A 20,243-nucleotide genomic window follows, 5' to 3' on the forward strand; every position below is an offset into this window, starting at 1 on the left:
TTGATAATTTTTGATCAAAAAGATAATTAAATTGTCCATTCCTGTTAACTTTGTTCTAGTATACTTGTTGTTTTGCTGTTTGTATTATTCATATTAGGTTTCCCATTATTTCTATATTGTAAGTACTTTTTAATTCCATGTAAAATTGGTGTGTATAGTTGAAAATTGGATGAATAGATTGAGAATTTTCTCAATTCATGATAAAAATCTCCAAAGTAAAACCTAATTTCAGATGAAAGTACTCTTGTGAATTTAATCTCTTTCTCCCATTTACTGGCAATCTATTTTCATACTCAGCCTTTTAACGTACTTCTAATTAAGATACTATGAATAAAAGTGTTTCATGTGAATGGCATTTCAAATTCAGATGGAAACCCGAATAAAGCACTAAATAATATTTGGCAAAATAAAAATTTTGCTAAAGCAGTAATGAAATTCTAATTTGAGACACCAATATCGATTGCCAAATCGACTCAGTTGTACTATTGTACTCAGGATTAACACAATAGTAATACTATGATCTGATTCAAAACAGCTTATGACAAAAAAAAAACAGTGATCTAGAGAGCGCACTGGGGATAGTATGGATATATATATATGGGCATATATATATATATATATATATATATATATATATATAATATATATATATATATATATATATATATATATATGGATATATAGTATGGATTTGTACATGACTAAATGAGTAAATAAATATTGACCTACCTTTTGCACTGCAAGATAGGATGCATTCACTCCTGCTTTGTCAGCAAATGATTGATTCCAAATCGTGCACACTTTTTCATAGATCAAGGCCACATAGTCCAACACCAAGAAATAAGCTATTATTGAAAAGTTACCTTGTTTATCTTCTCGTGAGATCCTTCAGCCACACTCACAACGGACAGTATGTCCTTGAGTAGATTGAGCAGATGGGTGACAGATGGAGCTGGTGACAGGTCAGGTGGTGGCATGTCCCCGCGATCCGCCAGGTGGTGCCTCACTTGGTTCTGCACATTGGTCAACATCACCTGTTCACCCAACCTGACAAGATCATCCAACGTCGACACCAATGCACTGTCACTGGGGATAACCTGGACAAACATTGTTGAAAATCTGCCATTTAAAACATAATTGTGATGCGAATTACAAAAGTTGATGGTGAATTGCTTGAAATTAATTTATCTCATTTGAATATAAAGCAATGTGTATTAATGAGAAATGATGAATAAATTATTCATGTTAATTTAACCTTGTATAATTTTGCTGTACTCTCTAATTTTACTAATGCTATATATGAGATTGCGTTTCTCTGTTCATTGCACTTTATCATGTAATCTCAACATCAATAAAGCAAGTTTCCAAATCAATTGACCAGAATAGCCGAGTCGACTAAGGCGTTGCACCCTACAGTCTTCTAGCGCTACCTTGTCGTGGGGTCGGATCCCGCCGTAGGCATGGACGTTTGATCATCTCATCAAATCACCCACGCACAAGCTAAAAGCTCATGTAGGCACCATCCGCAATAAAAAATATATAAATGCCAAAATATTTAGTTAAAATAGAAATAATTGTTTTTTCCTCCACCTCCTGTCTAAAGTGCTTACTTTACTCCCTGGAACATAATACTGAAGTGTCATTTTTTTCGCTCTCGGGAGGAAAAAACAGGAAAACTCCCTATAGCGTAAAGTAAATCCATTTAAATAACATGGGAAGCATCTCTATTTTAAAAACGTACTTTTGAAATAGGTTAGAAGGTCTAAGCTAAGATGAGGAAGCATATAGAGTAGTCATTAAACCAACTAAATTCAATACCTCAACCAGACATTTGATCAATACATGAAATTTATGTTTGTATGCTAAAATTATTACAAACTTCATATCACTATACAAAAAAATTTTAAAACATTTTTTTATTCCATGTTATTCAAAATACCAGCCAACGAATATTCCTCATGAACTAATCAAATTTGAAACGGGAACTTCATCATAGCTATAGTTGTGGCGGCCATTGTTGTTACAAATTTTGCCGGCAGATAGCGTACAGCGCTGTCGACGGAGAACTGTGATTACAAGCCAGCTGTTTCTGTTTACTTTTTAGATTATGTTGTAACACATTGTTTGGTCACGTACGTTTTTAAAAATTATATTATTTACAGTTTTTATAAAAATGTAGGTGGAGGAAAAATGTTGTGTATATCAAGAGTGGAAAATGCTTTTTCTCCCTCGGGAAAATTGTTGCCCTCGGCTTCGCCTCGGGCTTCAAACGTTTTCCTCAGGGAGAAAAAACATTACTTCTCACTCTAGATATACAAATAACTATTTTTTGGCAGTGAATCTTTGATGGAACCAAAATGTCTTAATCAATTCAGCTCATTGAACATTTTGGACAGGTAGCCTTTTGTTCCTCTTTAACTATTGGGATCATTCGGGGAAATATTTTGAATACTAATTCCTCTTTAACTATTGGGATCATTCGGGGAAATATTTTGAATACTAATAAAGAGTTTGATGGTATACCTGGCAAAAGGTTTGATGATAGAAGCGTAAGAAGTTGATGGCACAATACAGTGCGGTCACAACCGTTGTAGAAGAAAGAATGTGTTCTACTCGAACTCTGAGAGGATGACATACTCCTTCCGATATATTTGCCAATGCTTGTTGAATTTCCTCATTCACATCTGAAACGATAAAATAAAAAATAAACGAATGAATAAAGAAGAAATTAATAAAACAACCAAAAAGAAGATACTAAACATTCAGAGCTTTGTATCAGGAATATCTCAATTCAAATCACTGAAGACCTAAACCTAATACCTAAAAGACTTTTGAAGACCAGCCAAGATATATTTTGGATTTGCAATTAATTGATTCAAGTTGACTTTAGTAGATTTACCACCAAATCCACAATACTATGAACTAACTGATTGAGTGCACCTATACATAGGAGAATTACTAAACTTTTGTTTATCTAAACTGAAATAATCAAGCTTATTACAAAAAAAACATTTGTTTGATTTGATCCTACATTCCTATTATATGTATAGGATTAGTTTGCTATTGCATAGAAGATTGTTTCTACTCCTCTATTATTATTTATCGATTGTTTCTATACAAATATCCGAAACGATCAAGGCGTTACACACTTCAGTCTGCTAGCGCTGCCTGGTCGTGGGTTTGAATTCCGCCGAAAGCATGGAATCATTTGATAGAAACACCCTTCTACTTTCCATTGCACAAGCAATAAGCTCATGTGGACATCATCCATAAATAATAATAATAATATTCGTAAGACTTTTATTGGTGGGGAGTTCCTGACGGAAGTTCCATCTCGCCTGAATTTATGATTTGAGCCGCCTATGGGCCTTACAACTTCATACTTTAGCCGGGACCGACAGTTTAACGTGCCCATCCGATAACACGGGAGTGACCTTTTTATCATCCATAAAAAGTATTGTACACTATTTATAAATATATGGAAGTAGAAAGTGATTATTCACTGTTTACTAGGAGTGAAGATAGTTTCGCCATATTGTGCTGACACCCTCAGTACAACCATTGTGGAACGGTCGTCACTCCTAATAATCAGTGAGTAAACACCTCCTATTTCGAAGTTCTCAAAAAAGTGTACAATATTCTACAGTAGGGAAAATATATCAATTACACCCAAAAACAAAAATTAATAATTTTTGCGGTGCAGTCAAACTGCATTTTTTAGGTGTTAAAATAAAATTTACAGAAATTATTTTCAAATAATTTATTTCAACAAATCGTAAGAGCACAAACGGAAATTTTGGTTTTATACAGGAAATTAATTGTTGGCGCACTGATGTATATCATCTGTCAACCGTACCATAATGTTTCGAAACAAATTTCTTCCTTGGAAAATACTATAAAAGTATTATTATTCATAATTGAATATTATACTTTTTGAATATAACTCCAGTAAGGTGGCGATAATCATTTTAGACGCATTGATCAAATCACACTGAATTTTATTACGTGAATGAGTAGAATGAAAGGCCACTTCATTCGGCCAAAGTGACTGCCTGGTAAACGATGTCTTCGAATGGAATAATTGGACCATATTTTTTTGAGGATAGCTACGGCCACGCAGTTAGTAACATCAGCTCGCTATGTTCAAATGCTAAACAGCTTCCTCATTCCTGAACTTCGGCGATATCATGTGAATGAGAACACTCATTTTCAACAAGATAAAGCAACTAGCCATACGGTTAGAGTATGAAATCTTTTTGCGAACCGTTTGATGAGTAAGAATGGAGGGGATATTGAGTGGGCCCCTCGATCACCAAAAAATCACCCATCTAAGCTCCTGTCATTTATTTTCATGGGGATACCTCGAGTCATTTTGAGACTCATCCAGCAGCAATACAGGACTTGAAACCGCTGGAAAATCAAGGAATCCGTGCTATAAAACCAGAGGTGTTACAGCGTGTTAAGAGAGAATTTCAGTGTCAGACTTAAAAAATGTGTGCAAAATGATGGTGGCCACCTTACTGGAATAATATTCAAAAGTAGCAATTTTTCTGCATAACAACCTAAATTTCCATTCATGTTCTTACGATTTGATTAAATATAATATGACTTGGAAATATTTTTGTGAATTTTATTTTGGTACCGTTATAGTGCCGTTTGATTGCCCCGTCTTTTATACATCAAATACATTTTCTATAATATTTTCCTGATTTTAGTTTAACTGTGTTTGTGGGAGATATAATGGTACCTAATTTGTCGACAGACTTGAGCAGTGTGTTGAGATTGTCCTTCTCGATGGGCACAGCCTGGTGCAGCCATGCAAGCATGTCGCCAACGTATCGCTTGGCGTCGTGAGCGTGCATCTCTATTGGCTTGGGCGTACCCCCCGGCCCCCCCTTCGTCAGTGCATCTAGGAACAGGCGCACCAGAATCGCCCGTCGGTTCGTGCAGTACTCGTTCATCACGTATCTGCAAAATACCAGCATTATTTTCTTCAACCTCCGATAACATATCATGAGAAATAGACAATGGTTAAGGGGACAATGTTCATAGAGCTGAACGGCGTAAATTTTAGTGATAAAATAATACTCTTTTCTATATATTCGTCTTTTATATATGGCAAATAGGAGGTAGAAAAAATGACTTTTGTATAATGTCATATATTTTGCTTTCAACTCTGAGAGTGTAATAGTAGCCACATATTAAGGAGGTAGAGGTACCTCAATGTAAAACAAATACATTTTGTGTTATGGATGCCCGCATGGTGAGGTGGTCCAAGTAGAGGTTTACCGCACGACCTATCTTAATATCCTTACCATGCGGGCGCCCATAACACAAAATATATTTGTATAACAATGAGGTACCTCTAGTGATGTGGATCGGGAATATTCCCAGTGGGAAGGAACTTATGATTTGGCAATATTTCCGGGAATATTTCCGAGGTCAAGAAATTTTGGGAATTTAAGGGAATTTATGGGAACTTAAGGGAATTTATAAAATTGTTCTAAAAATGATTGAAATTGATCAATCCCACTCATATTTTACATCAATATAATCAATAACTCATCATTCTATTTGATATTGATCAAGCTCAGCCACATTTTACATTGATATAATCGATAAATCATCATTCTCTAAGCCTGTTTTTGCTCACTCACTCACTGTCTTTTAAATACTCCAATACTTCAGTCAATGAAAGATTATAGAGGGAAAATTTTGGAACACAATTTTTGACCACGTAGCTCTTCTAATGGTAGTAAGGGGGTAAGCATATCAAAATTCCTCACTCCTACCCCCTGTGCTAAGGTGGTGGGGGTGGTTTGAAAGTACCATATTTTGTTTTTTTGCATATATCTCAAACAATATGCGCCTTTCGGAATTTTTTCGAACACAATCATAATATTAAAGCTCACAAATTATCCTACAAGTTTTATTTCCAACATTTTTCCATATCTCTCATAGTTTTCTAGGTATGAGCTCTCTAAGGTATCACATTTTTAAGAAAAACCCTTCCAGCTCCGATTTTATCATATTTTTGGCCTTATAACTGTTCAACGATTCATTGAAAAAATCCGTGCTAATCATGGCTCATAGAGCGTTATACTCTCTTCAATTCCATCTATGATCTCATTATTTTACGCATCTCCCAACAATTGTTGCAGCCGTTATAGTGTTGAGTGTGAAATCTTCAGTTTAACAACAATAGACCAATTGTCGGGGAAATTGGAGGGGAATGTTTGGAACACAATATTTGACTTCGCAGTTTTGTTTGAACTAGTTAGAAGGTGAACATATGAAAAGTCATCATCCCTACTCCTTGAGTTTAAGGGATGAGGGTAGTTTAAAAGTTGCATTTTTTCATTTCTAGCTGACACACATGTAAATGGGAAACAATGCATTTCAGCGACATGGCTGAGTAAAAATGAAGCTAGATAAATTTCTACAAGTTTTGTACAGTAGAGTTTTGTGATATCTTCTTTAGATTTTTGAGATTTTCACTTTTAAAAGTGTAAAATCTTTGAAAAGACAGTTATTTTTTCAACTTTTTGCATTTTCAGGGCTTATTACCCAACAACAATGTATCGAAAAAATGTAATTTTTTTCATAGGGGGTTGGAGTGAGGACTTTTAATATGATTACTCCCTTACTATCCTTATCCCTCTATATCTTTTTGAGCATTCGTCAAAAATTGTGTTCCAAAATCTTCCCTCTATAATGTTTCATTGACTGGACTATACGAGTAATTATAATGTATATAATTAAGTAATATATAATTAAAAGACAGTGAGTTGTAGAGCATTCAATTCTCTTCAATTTTATGTATTATTTCATCATTTTATGCTTTCCATCAATTTTTATAGCAGTTTCAGTGTTGAGTGTGGTAGGAATGAGGACTTTTTCTTTGCTTACCCCCTCACTATCCTTAAAAGGACTGCGAGATCAAAAATTGGGTTCCAAACTTATTCCTCTATATCTTTTTGAGCATTCGTTGCTTGTACTAGTATCTTATTACAAGTTAAGTGAGCCTCAATGACTCTTGAAAGGTTGTGAGCTGTGGAATTATTTCTTTTTAATATTAAATTAAACTCGAGTTTGTTTTAGTTTAGCCTATTTTGCTATATTTTATAATTTCTAATTTTTGGATTTATATTCTGCTCTAATCTCAATTAGGGGGTCAATTATTTTTGTGCGGAGAAATCGAATAAAATCATGCAATGGAAGTTAAATTACACTCAATACTTTGTTGACTTTGGTTATCTGATTTACAGGCATTTATTAGTAAGTAAAAAAATCTTATTCAACTTGTAAGACATGAAAGTAGCATGATAATAGTGGTGCAATTGAATGATTTATTGAGTGCTCATTTCTCCTTTCAGTCTACGAACTTCAAATTACTGTTTTCTTTGAACTTACTACAATTTATAAGTTATTCATCCTTATATTTCTTACATAAATCTGTTGTATAACAGGTGATTGAGACCATGCGTGACAAAAAAACTTCTTTTTCGGTCATTTTTTATAGAAGAAATCATAAATTTCCTTAAATTCCCATAAATTCCCGGGAATTTATGATTTTTGGGAATATTTCCCTTAAATTCCCTGGGAATATTTCCTCGATATTAAATTCCCGGGAATTTTACATCACTAGGTACCTCTAACTCGACCTCAACCTCTCCCTCTAACTCTATATTAACCTACTCACTATGCGGTTACCCTAAAAGTAGTCCAGTCACTATATACACTGGTGCATGCAATTTATAATGTAGTTCTGATTTTTTAATATATTATTTGGGTACAGAAGTGAAGTCCAGAACCAATTTCTTCGTGCAAAATTTTCTTGTGCTAGATACAGTTCATTTGGCCATTTTTTGTGTATTGGAATATGGGCTTGAGTACACTCAACAATAAATTTTCCATTTTTCTACCGAATTTAACTTATGATGCATGATTTTATACCGATGACGAGCCGAGAAGAATGAAGTGTAGTACTATGAAATCTGAGCATAGTGTCAAAAGAATTTTGATCATTGAGGTGTCCTTAAGCGCGCCTCTCCACTATTAAATACTGAAATGAAGTGCATCTAACGGGTGATTCTCATATAACATAATCTCATGAACTTATGTCATTGTGCGAAATATCAATGTGAGGACAATGTAGTTGGTGATGATGGTTGAAGCTGAAAATTAGGTGTTTTTCACAATACAAGGAGCATTGTTGTCAGGTGTAACTGGAAATCTATATGAGATAGAGTGCTCTACCTGATTTCAGATTGTAGAGCAAAAAAATTCACCAGAATTGATTTTTTTATTCAAATTTCACCATTTTTGAAAAATCATAACTCAGTACTCATTGGAGATAGAGAGTTCTGAAAGATCTCATTTTATTCAGAATTTTATAATCTAAAAAAAGGCGAGAGCAAATTTTTCTTTCCTTTTCCCCCTTTTTTATATCTATATTGACTGGACTAAAGACAGTTCTTTTTTCCAACTTCATCCACTCATCTATAATACAAAATACAATATCAAAATCTCAAAGAATTTCGTAGAATTTCAAGACGTTATCAATATTGAATCCGAATCTAATTCTAACCAAATCTTATTCTCAGAAGCTACCGGTTAGCTATATTGATTCCATTAACGGTGAACATACTTTGTGATCTATGACTCTTAGCCGACGTTAGTAATATATAAATACAATAAGTTTGAAATTAAACACTTGAGAAATAGTATTTATTAGGATATTAAACGAGCAATTTCTGTTTATATGTTTTTATGTTTATATATATCTGTATGTGACCGGATCTCGAAAACGGCTCTAGTGATTCTCACGAAATTTGGAACAAAGTAGGTTTATGATATGAAGATTCGATTGCACTAGGTCTCAACCCTGGGATAACTCGCTGAAGGACATTAAAGGGATAAATACGTCCTTGGAAAAACAGCTGGAAATATTGTCGTTTGTCGATACCGTAATGGAAAAGTGAACGAGTGCATGTGTGGGATCATCCAGCTGATCTCACGAGAAGAAAAATTCAACAAGAGAAACTTATTTTCGTTTATTTCTCTTTTTTTTTGAAAACATGTTTACTTCAGAAAGTCCAAAATAGTAACTAGATGCTGTTAGTGTAGAATAGTACATAGTATATTAACAAATATTGTAGCAAACATAGTAAATCATAGTATATCGAATACATAGTATATCTATTTGTAATTGATGATGTGTTTGTTTTTTGAAGTGTGAATAAATTGTTATTTTAACCTAGATTTTGTTTTGGACTGTAGTATAAATTTAAAATGGGACAGTTTTGGGCATAAGCTGAGAAAATGAATAAATAAATATAAACTATAAATTCAATCTTTGGTTACAAATTTTCTATGCTTTTACACTCCAGAGCAAAGCTCGGTCCCCCGATATTCAGCTAATATATTAATATCGGGGCACCGAGCTTCGCTCGTTATTTTCATTTATTGATAAACAGAACACAATTCTCTAAAATGATCGTGTTTATATTTCACAGCTGGCTATACCTCATTATATGAATTTCGGGGATGCGATATTTTGATTTTTCACATACTCACTCGCTCACTCACTTTTTTACTACCCACAGCTGTTTCAGCGAAGGATGAATTATCCTTTTAATGTCGTTCAGCGAGTTTTCCCAAGGATGAGTGCAATCGAGTCTTTATATCATAAACCTACTATGTTCCAAATTTTGTGAAAATCGTTAGTGCCACTTTCGAGATCCGTTAAACATAAATAAGCAGATATAAAAATAGCCAGATATATAAAAACATAAATTGCTCGCTTAATATAATAGGATATGCTATTACTTTCCTTGCCCTATTACCATAGGTAAGGAAAGTATTGCTTTCCAAAAAAAAATTAAGGTACCCCAATTTGTAAATTTCTATACGTTTCGAGGTCCCCTGAGTCCAAAAAGTAGTTTTTGGGTATTGGTATGTGTGTGTGTGTGTGGTGTGTGTGTGTGTGTGTGTGTGTGTGTGTGTGTGTGTATGAGTGTATGTGCGTCTGTGTACACGATATCTCATCTCCCAATTAACGGAATGACTTGAAATTTGGAACTTAAGATCCTTCCCCTATAAGGATCCGACACGAACAATTTCGATCAAATGCAATTCAAGATGGCGGCTAAAATGGCAAAAATGTTGTCAAAAACAGGATTTTTCCAACGTTTTTGATAAAATACATACCTAAAATAGTCATTGTTAAGCTCTATCAACTGCCACAAGTCCCATATCTGTAAAAATTTCAGGAGCTCCGCCCCATCTAGGTAAAGTTTGATTTTAGATTCCCAATTATTAGGCTTCAGATACAATTTGAACAAAAGATTCCAAATGGAAAAGATTGAGCATGAAAATCTCTACAATTAATGTTCAGTAACATTTTCACCTAAAATTTAAAATAAGCTCGAAATTCGAGAAAATGTTATTATTTCAATTGCAAACTGTTGGCAACTGTTGATTCTATTATCATTCACTATGAAGAGATAGAAAACCTCGTGTGTCTCCAGCGTTATAGTCCTGTTATCAGCTGGCTTAGATCTTTGAATAGTAGACTTGAGATGCGCGGGAACACTAGCGTCAGGTGATAAATTTTTATAACGGCAAGGAAAGTTGTGTGAGTGCGCCACACCAGATTTTTTTCATAACGTACTTGAAAGGGACTGGTCTATCTTGAAGTCTGGTCATAGCCTGAGTCAGGAGATTGCTCATCGATGGAGATTCAATGTTACGGCAATGTGTCTGAGCCCATCTGTAGATTTTTTCCACAGCTGCTTCCTAAAAAGAATACTTTAATAATTAAAAAGATATTTATTTTGATTATTTTTAAGACTTTTTCAGAAGCTGAATTTAGAAAGAATTTTATGAGCTGAATTATTTCAAACGAGCAGGTGTAACCCATGCTCTACAACGGTCTTACTGAATGGAGCATTAATAGATGCCATAACGACATAATGATGATAATGAAGAATGAGTTTTTTCAAGTGGTCATTCAAATTATTTAGGATTGACTTAGTAAGCTTAATATGATAAAGAAGATGAAGATTATCAATGTTTATTTGAGATTAACAACAAAAAATGTATTTTTTTTTAATTACATGGATAATTAAAAAAAAGAAGAAAATTAATTTCTCATTTTAGCGAAGTTATAATAGGCCTATAGTTAATTATAATATAAATATAAAGAAAATAAAACAATCATCGATTCTCGAGAAGTCCTGAGAATTTCATGACCAATAATAACTCTTAAAGCATAAATTAAACAAACAGTATAGAAGTTTTCTCTGCTTATAGTAGCATAAATTAAACAAACAGTATAGAAGTTTTCTCTGCTTATAGTAACAAGATGAGATCTTAATTATTATTAATTATAATAATATTAAAGCTCAATGGATAGGTAATCACAGCATGTAGGTACATTAATTGAGAATGTATGGGGGGGCTGTTCAACAATAACACGAACCACCACAGATGGATCCTAGCTTAATAGTAACATAGATAACGGGCAAAGACACAGACAGATTCAAACCCCGACCAAATAAACAGGAACTTCACTAGTTTTTTGTTTTTATGACTGACCTGGTACATAGCCATCTGATCCATAATAGCAAGTCCCAGTGTTTGATGACCCGATTGTAAAAGTTTTCTACAATTTTCATGGATCGATTTGACTCTGTCCAATGCTGAGAAAAACGCATCAGTTATATTCGCTTCCCCTAGAGCTGCTAGTTCTTCTTTGGATAACTGGAACGTGGTGAGAAACGACTTGGCAACATCTTGTTGCATACTCAACTTGTCACTGCAAACATTGGAATGAGTTTTTATTGCCAAAGTATTGAATAAGGGATTGATTCTTTAGCCTGCATACGAATTAACAGTGAATATTAGATGGTGATAGATCACAGTGCTGTTTTGTAATAATTTTCGAATAATTACTTTAATATTGGCTATTATCATTTAATACAACTTATTGAAAATATTCGTTTATCATAAAATATCTCATAACTAATATTAGATGTGCATAAGCCTCCTGGCTGGTTATTAATTATACTTCATAGAATACTTCATACACATATTATAATTAATGTGTTGAAAAATATAATAATGAATACAAACTCAATTTATGAATAAACCACTTCGAATCGCACGACATCTTCAATCATTCAAAATCAAAACTTTTTGTTCAATTATCCCGCTCCCGAAGCCGTCATGCAAATCGCAGTGGTCTGTAAAAGGCTTTATGTGAATAAAACTTCACTTTAGTGCCTGCGTGATAATTACTTGGTTTTAGGCCTACAACATTCTTCATTTTGATATTTTATTATTAATATGATATTGCATTCAAAGTTGAGTTACAGTTCTTGAGGATAATTCAGTCTACGAAAATCAAACTGATCATTAATTTCAGAAAAAATAATTCGCTTAATCCAGAAATGTGTCTAGATGAGGTGAATTTTACAATGCAACATTTTAAGCTTATATTGTAACTTGAAAAAAAGATCTAGAGAGAATCAAAAGCAATGGTTACTTTAAGCTAAACTAGTCAATGTGAAATTTCTAACAAATTATTCTCATTTGGAATAAGCGAAAAAAATGAATTACAGAAGAGAATGGAAAAATACCTCTCACACTGAAGCTTTGTTGTCTGTTCTATGAGATCATGAGTTTGTGACTTTGTAGCCTGCAATTGCAGTGTCATATTTTGGACAGAATTGTTCATTTCAGATACATCATTGTAAACACTGTCAAGAGCTTCTTTCACCATACGAAATGCAGACAGAAATTCCTTTAAAATGAAAAAGCCAATAACCAAGGATTAGTGAAAAAATGTAACATGACTAATGAATTTATAATGAAAGGAGATAATAAAGGAATGTTTAAAATTGAATGAAAAGTTTGAAAATAGAATTTTCTATGTAAGTTATATTGATCAAAACTCATATTATTCAAATTCAAATTTGCTATTGACTTTCTATGAGTTATTCTAGCAGGTGGTTGACAAGTGGCTCTAAGTTAAGTGGCTTACAGAGTCCTAATTCAGAAAACAAACCCACCTGCTCGCTGATAAGATATATTAAACAATCTTTACTGAGCAATATTGATAGTACCAAAAATTTACACTAAATGAGAATTTTACAAGATTAATAATAGAAGTTCTAAATGAAATCCACTAGATAGCATTCAGTTCACATAATTAGATCCTTAGTAATTCTGCAGGTACAGACATGCAATTCTACTCACTTCATTGATAAGTAAACTCCTTTTTTCGATTTTACTTCTCAGACTCCTCCTGGATTGTAGAGTATTTTCAGTGAAAAATACTGACAACTCTTTCAGTGCTTCCAATGTATCCTACATTGAAACAAGAATAATAATTATAATTATCATTCGACGTTGTTTCTTAACTACGCCCGATATACGCGGTTTTATAGCGTTTTTTCTGCGTTTTCTCAGCCTTTTCAAGAGATAATAGAGAGAAAATGTACAGAGCAAATGAGCAGAAAATGTTCAAATTTGGTACATATTTTTAGGTAGGTTCTAGAAAGTTGATGTTACAAGGGCTTCGAAAATTTTTCCGAAGATACAATCAAAATCGACGTTTACCATCGATTTTCAGCCTGGTCTCTGTCATCTGTTTATTGAATCGATTCTAAAAAACCGTATTTGACGGGAGGAAGCAAGATCAGATGAAGAATGCATGCGAGCGAAGCGGGTCTGCTATTCTCATCTCTGGATGATTCAGCCGGAGGTCCAGGGGGCGGAGGCGGATGAAGTGAGCCTGCCGGCTAGTTCAATATATTATTTCATCCAGTGACCTCCCGTGGAAGGGGTTTAAGGATTTGTCGAACTTGTCTTTACTGGAATGAGGTTTTCTATTTAATCGTTAGAGTTAGAGTTTATTTTCTGGTGCCGGCGGAGTGGTCATTGAACTCGGAAATGGAATAAGAGCATTGCTTCACCAGCTCTATCTTCAATTCAATTCTAAATCTTTTCCATTTCAACCCCTTCATGTGAGAAGATAAGGCATTATAGAGATTGATACCTGAACTTTTTAGCCCCTTAGCATATAGTGTGATCGTGTTTCATATATGGAGTCTCTTATCATAATACCTATTCATCTATTATCATAATACTCATCATAAAATACTTTCCAACATAGAAAGGCTGGGGAGTGGTAGAGTTTCTAGCGTTTTAAAATATGGGCGGAAGCTTGTCCGCTTTGTCTCACACCATCACCCTTAAAGTCCAATTTTGTAATCTAAATATCTCGTATGACTCGACAGAATTTCCCCCAGAATGCTACTCAATAAAGAATCAGCGAATGAAACAATATGTGGTATACATTTTTTTAAATTATGAAAATTCAATACAGATCTTAAATTTCTTATTAAAAAACATCGCTGAATTCAGCTTTCTCCAAATATATTCTATCTTGGAGTTTCGATGGTTTCCAGTACAATATATTGTCAATCATTACAGCCAGAACCTCAACTTCTTCAATCTATTCAATTATCTGGCTTCGTATTTCGAGTAAAGCCCTTTCCGCTGACCTGAAGCTTATCTGTTTTGTTTTTTATAATTAAAAGTCAACATATTTGCTCTGAGCAAATTGATTCATCAAGTCTTTTAAGAGCTGTGAGCCTATTTTAATTGAGTTCCATATTATGCTGTTTACTGCTTTTGACTCTTCACTTACATCGTCAGCTCACATGACGCTCTCGGCAGCCCTTTTTGGCGAAGCTCTTTTAATAAATTTGCACACTTTAGGTAGGCCTAAACCTGTTAAAGGCCAAATCATAATAGCCTAGTAGGTTAGCTGAACAAAAACCTGATTACATTGGAAGGAAATTTTATAAAAAACTACCTGGTTTTCTAAAAATTACTAACGGAAAAATCTGGTGTGGCGCACTCACACAACTTTCCTTGCTCATTGAACTGTAAGCCCCATTCTTAAACGAGAATAATTTAGGGGAATAACATAATGACAATTGGCAGCAACATAATATTTGAAACTACGATCAGACTACTGTATATGTGTATAATATATCATTGTTTTCAGAGTACTTTTTCCTTTGAGCAAATTGTGAAATTCGATGATATTTTTTAAAAGTCGTCAAAACAGCTGTTCTACAGATTAAATATCTCAGCCTTTGTGCAAAAAGTTGTACAATGAAAAAATGGGTGGGGTCGATCTTTGTGACAGATACATGGCTTATTACCGAGCATACATTCGTACACGTAAGTGGCCTGTTCGACTATTCAATCATTTTGTTATTCACATGACAGCTGTGAATAACAAATAGTGAGTAGGTTTTTGATTTTGTATTCAATTTTTTTAAATAAGTGCAATATTTCTTAAGTTTTTAATTTATTGTGATACATTCTGTGATTCATTTAGAGTATAAAATCAACCTTCAAAATTCAAAATTTTAAATCATCATTCCTGGACCGAAAATCAAGTGACGAAGCAGTGTGAGATTACATAACCTTATCTTTTGGACAACATTAACATTTTATCAAAATTTGTGGAGAGAAATAGTACAGGCTCAGCCTAGTTTTTCCTCCAATGTCATATTGTATTATGATTATAGTATTTTATACAATAAATGGAATAAAATGAATGAAATGTGTTCTTTTATTGAACTGCTCTACCTACCTACCTCATGCACGAGAAGGAGGTTACAAAGTCCATTTCTCAAGGATGGGGTGGACCCCCCATTGGTTTCCCAGAAAGGAGACTCATGCCAGTTAATAGAGCTGATAAATACCCCATATACAGGGTATGAATTTGAAAAAAATCGATCAAGTCATTTTTGAGAAAATCGTGAAAAACATGGTTTTTTAGTCATTATCCGCCATTTTTCTCAAGAATATTACGGAGCTCCTGAAATTTTTCTAGAAATGAGACTCATGTCAGTCGATAGAGCTTATGAATAAGCTATCCATGGTATAAATTTGAAGAAAATAGTTGGAGCCGTTTTCGAGAAAACCGTGAAAAACATGGTTTTTTAGTGATTATCCGCCATTTTTCGGAAGAATATTACGGAGCTCCTGCAGTTTTCCCAGAAATGAGACTTATGTCAGTTATAAGGGCTTTCAAATAGTTATCCATGGTATGAATTTGAAGAAAATCGTTAGAGCCGTTTTCGAAAAAACCGTGAAAAACATGGTTTTTTAGTAATCATCCGCCATTTTTCCGCCATCTTGAATTGAATTTTATTGTATTTCCTATTGTCGGATCCTCATGGTATAAGGACCTTAAGTTTAAAATTTCAAGTCAATCGATCAATTAGGAATGGAGTTATCGTGTTCACAGACATACACACACACAGACCAAAACCCAAAAATCATGTTTTTGGATTCAGGGAACCTTGAAACATATAGAAAACTTGAAATTAGGGTACCTTAATTTTTTTTAGAAAGCAATACTTTCCTTACCTATGGTAATAGGTAATTTAAAAAAGTATTTAGTTGATAGAGCCCTTTTATAGTGTACAAGAGTTCCTCTCAGACTCGAATTAAGTTAGTGTTGACTTAGTGATCTGTTGTATAGAATTTTTTTTACCTATCAATCTGACTTTTCTTATATTCCGTAAAACTGGAGTCTCCAAGACGTAATTAAAAAAAGAACATTCTGTCAATTAGTTTTTGAAAGACTGAGAAAACTTTAAGCATATATTTGGTGTTATATCAAAAACCTTCTTATACAACATTTTTACACCTTAGCTGAACTTCTGTAGGTGCTGAATTTAAACATTTTTAGTTCATTTGTTCTATAAAAAGCTGAGAAAATACAATAAAACAGACGCTGGAGAAGCACAGATTTTGGGCGTAACTTTGTTAATTTGTCCATATCCGTTGCGTCTCTAGAAGGCCAACTGAACAGACCTACAAGATTTGAACTTTTAAGATCCAGTAGATATTTAGGTGTGTTGATGGAGTGAGTGCCATTTCGCTGCTTTTATATATTACATAGATAAAGATGTTACATGGTATCTATGATGCTATCTTATGAATAAGATATAAATACATATAGGATCGCAGATTTCTCTTTATGTGGCTTTAGTAAGGTTTCTTAGATTTCTCTTAGGTTTCTCAAGATTTCTCTTTAGTAAGGTTTTCTGCAGTTTGTTAACCGGAAAATATGCAGGATCATACTTTTTCAATTTACTGCAACGTAACCTGAAGGACATAAATGACGAGGCAGAGTTTGCCAGAGGCCTGAAGTCATTGAAATCATACCTATTCGCCCGCAACTACTATGCAGTATCAGAGTATGTTGAAGAGCATACATTTCAACATACACAACATACTCATGGAGGAAATCACCCGCCGTGAAGAAAATAATAACAACTCCACAGCCATCAGACTGTCAGTACAGTAAGTACAGTACTAAATACAAGTAGCAAGTAAGTAACAAGTATGGAAAAGAGAAATCAAACGCCTGCATGCAGAGGTGAGCAGACATAAGTAGACAGATGCACGTGTGTAAGCGTTGCATTATTTATAAAAACCTGGAGAGGAAATTTTCTCCGTCTGCCTGCTGTTGTTTACGATTGCTTTAAGGTTCAGGCACAATCAGGCATTGAGAAACACAGGTTGCAAACCCATAATTTAGAGGTTTAATTCAATATAATTTGAAGGGATTAAATAAAAGGTGATTATTGGAATATACCGGACAAAAACTAGGCTAACTCTATGCCTCTATAAAAAATTAAATTTGTAGGCTAAAAAATTTTACAATTCAATTACCATTTCAATTTTTAATGTGGTGGATTTAAACAATATCTTGTTGTTTGAGTTATCATTAAGCTAAGTTTACACTATATAGCTGGAAAATTTGAGCTACATATAGCTCTGTGTGTAGCTCTGTACATATAGCTTATGTAGCTCTGCTAGAAGTAGATTTAACGCTAATTTTATGTAGCAGAGCTATATGTAGCGTTCTAGCTCCTCTGTTAACTACTGTAGCTATATGTAGCTCTGCTACATGTCAATTTTTGTTTATAGCAGAGCTAGATGTAGCTGCTCTGTCCTTGAAGGAAGGCTGCCGCAGCTGTTTACTGCTGTTTGCAGCTGTTTAGTGCCTGCTGGGTTTACACTATATATACTGTACTCATTTGTTGTCAGAGTGGTAGTAGGTTACTGCGCATTGCAAGCATTTATTTTTGATTTATATATTATTGTTCAATGATGGAGAGTGAATTTGACTGGAATAGAGACAAAATTATCCAATATCTTCTTTTTCTTCTCTGTGCTGCCATTTTGGTGCCATTACTTGTTGCAGAGCTACAAATAGTTTGGTATAAACCAGTATTCACTGCTCAGTTCCCATTCAGATGCTGAAGAGGATGGTAGTTCATTCTGCAGCCGCTGCTTTCGCCGCAGCTACTGTGATATTTTCAGCACAGAGAAGAAAAATAAGATATTAGATAATTATGTCTCTATTTCAGGCAAATTCACTCTCCATTATTGCACAATAATATATAAATAAAAAATAAATGCTCGCAATGCGCAGTAACCTAATAGCACTCTGACAACAAATGAGTATAGTAGGCCCTATATCTGGTGTAAACCCAGCAGGCACTAAACAGCTGCGGCAGCCTTCCTTCAAGGACAGAGCAGCTATATCTAGCTCTGCTATAAACAAAAACTGACATGTGGCAGAACTACATATAGCTACAGTAGTTAACAGAGGAGCTAGAACGCTACATATAGCCCTGCTACATAAAATTAGCGTTAAATCTACTTATAACAGAGCTAAATATAGCTATATGTACAGAGCTACACACAGAGCTGACAGAGCTATATGTAGCTCAAATTTTATATAGCTCTCATCTACATCTAGCTACATCTAGCTCTGTTATAAGCAAAATTTGACATTTAGCAGAGCTACATAGAGCTCAGATTCTCTTTGAGGTTTACCGAAAACTTTGGATAGCTCATTTTCTGCTCTATAGCTTAGCTGAGAAAATAAGCTTTAAACTGCTATATAGCAGATTTCCAGTGTCACTTTTTGAACTTGTAGTTGAGCTACATGTTGTAGCTCTGCTACATAGTGTAAATCTAGCTTTACACATTATTAAAATTAAACTACTGTAGCCTACCTTATCGTTATCCAGACGTGTTTCCAAAACTTTATTCAATCTTTTTGTAACAGCACTATTGCTATTTTTGTCATTTTGATCACCTTGCAGTTCACTTGCCATGTTATTTATCAATTTCTCTTAAGATCAAATAAAAAATTAAGTAGATAATATCCAAAATAAATATTTCACCATTGACGGCTCAAGTTAGTCCATAGCTTGGATAATATTGCAAACAAAAAACCAATAATTGATGACGACAATATTATTTGTAGTAACTCGTCGTAAAATAAATCATCTAAGCTTTATTAATTGATAAGATATTGTAAATATCTAGGAACTAGAAACATCTAATAAGAAAATAGTGCTTTTATCAATAATAATAAATTTCACTACCTAACCTTAAAAATGTTTAAAACCAACAAAGAACAAAATAATGTTGATGTGCCAAAAAAATTTTTTTTTTCTCAAATCGATATTCGATAGGTGTCGATAGTTCAATAACTCGTGTGGTACTAAGCCAAACTGGATTGACGACAAAGCGGGTCATTTTTTTACCGTCATTTTGATGACACGATAAACTTGGTCAGCTCAGGAATGTGACCCAGTCTGTCGTTGTCTCAGTTTGTCGTTTGGCTTTTGGTTTAAAAGAGGTGAACCTGTTTTCATGGTGATTGATAGGTATTTTAAACTATTGGATTTAGTAGAATGATAGATTCTAAAGAAAAAATGTCTAGTCACTTGATAGCCTAAACTCAAAATTGTTCAAGATATTTGGGCAAATAAAAATATTGCAACTCCATTTTTTCTACCTAAGGAGAACTTAGGTTAGAAAAAGCTTAGATTGGGGAAAGCTTAGGTTAGGAGGAGCTTGGATCAGGAAAATATTAGGTAAGGGGAAGCTTAGGTTAGAAAAAGCTTAGATTAGGGAAAGCTTAGGTTAGGAGAAGCTAGGGTCAGGAAAAGCTTAGGTTAGGGAAATCTTAGTTTAGGAAAAGCTTATATTAGGAGAAAAGCTTAGGTTGGGAAAAGCTGAGATTAGGAATAGCTGAGGTTGGGAAAAGCTCAGGTTGGGAAAAAGTAAAGGTTGAGAAAAGCTTAGGTTAGGGGGAGTTGGGTCTGAGAAAAGCTTGG

At 34.1% G+C, this 20,243-nt stretch overlaps 1 protein-coding gene across 1 annotated transcript in view; it reads right to left on the minus strand.

The window, feature by feature from the left end:
* Positions 1–19,623, minus strand: part of LOC111050773 (conserved oligomeric Golgi complex subunit 6) — a 35,281-nt gene extending 15,658 nt beyond the window's left edge. The window contains exons 1-8 of the mRNA XM_022337129.2: positions 19,131–19,623; positions 13,264–13,374; positions 12,645–12,808; positions 11,602–11,821; positions 10,676–10,800; positions 4,748–4,968; positions 2,524–2,684; positions 864–1,097 (exon numbers count right to left, since the gene is read on the minus strand). Coding sequence (XP_022192821.2) covers positions 864–1,097; positions 2,524–2,684; positions 4,748–4,968; positions 10,676–10,800; positions 11,602–11,821; positions 12,645–12,808; positions 13,264–13,374; positions 19,131–19,232 — 1,338 coding nt within the window. The 5' untranslated portion in view covers positions 19,233–19,623. The remainder of the gene's footprint in view (positions 1–863; positions 1,098–2,523; positions 2,685–4,747; positions 4,969–10,675; positions 10,801–11,601; positions 11,822–12,644; positions 12,809–13,263; positions 13,375–19,130) is intronic.
* Between the last annotated feature and the right edge of the window lie 620 nt (positions 19,624–20,243).

The sequence above is a fragment of the Nilaparvata lugens genome, chromosome 1 (genome assembly GCF_014356525.2).
Source record: "Nilaparvata lugens isolate BPH chromosome 1, ASM1435652v1, whole genome shotgun sequence".
NCBI classification, from domain to species: Eukaryota; Metazoa; Arthropoda; class Insecta; order Hemiptera; family Delphacidae; genus Nilaparvata; species Nilaparvata lugens.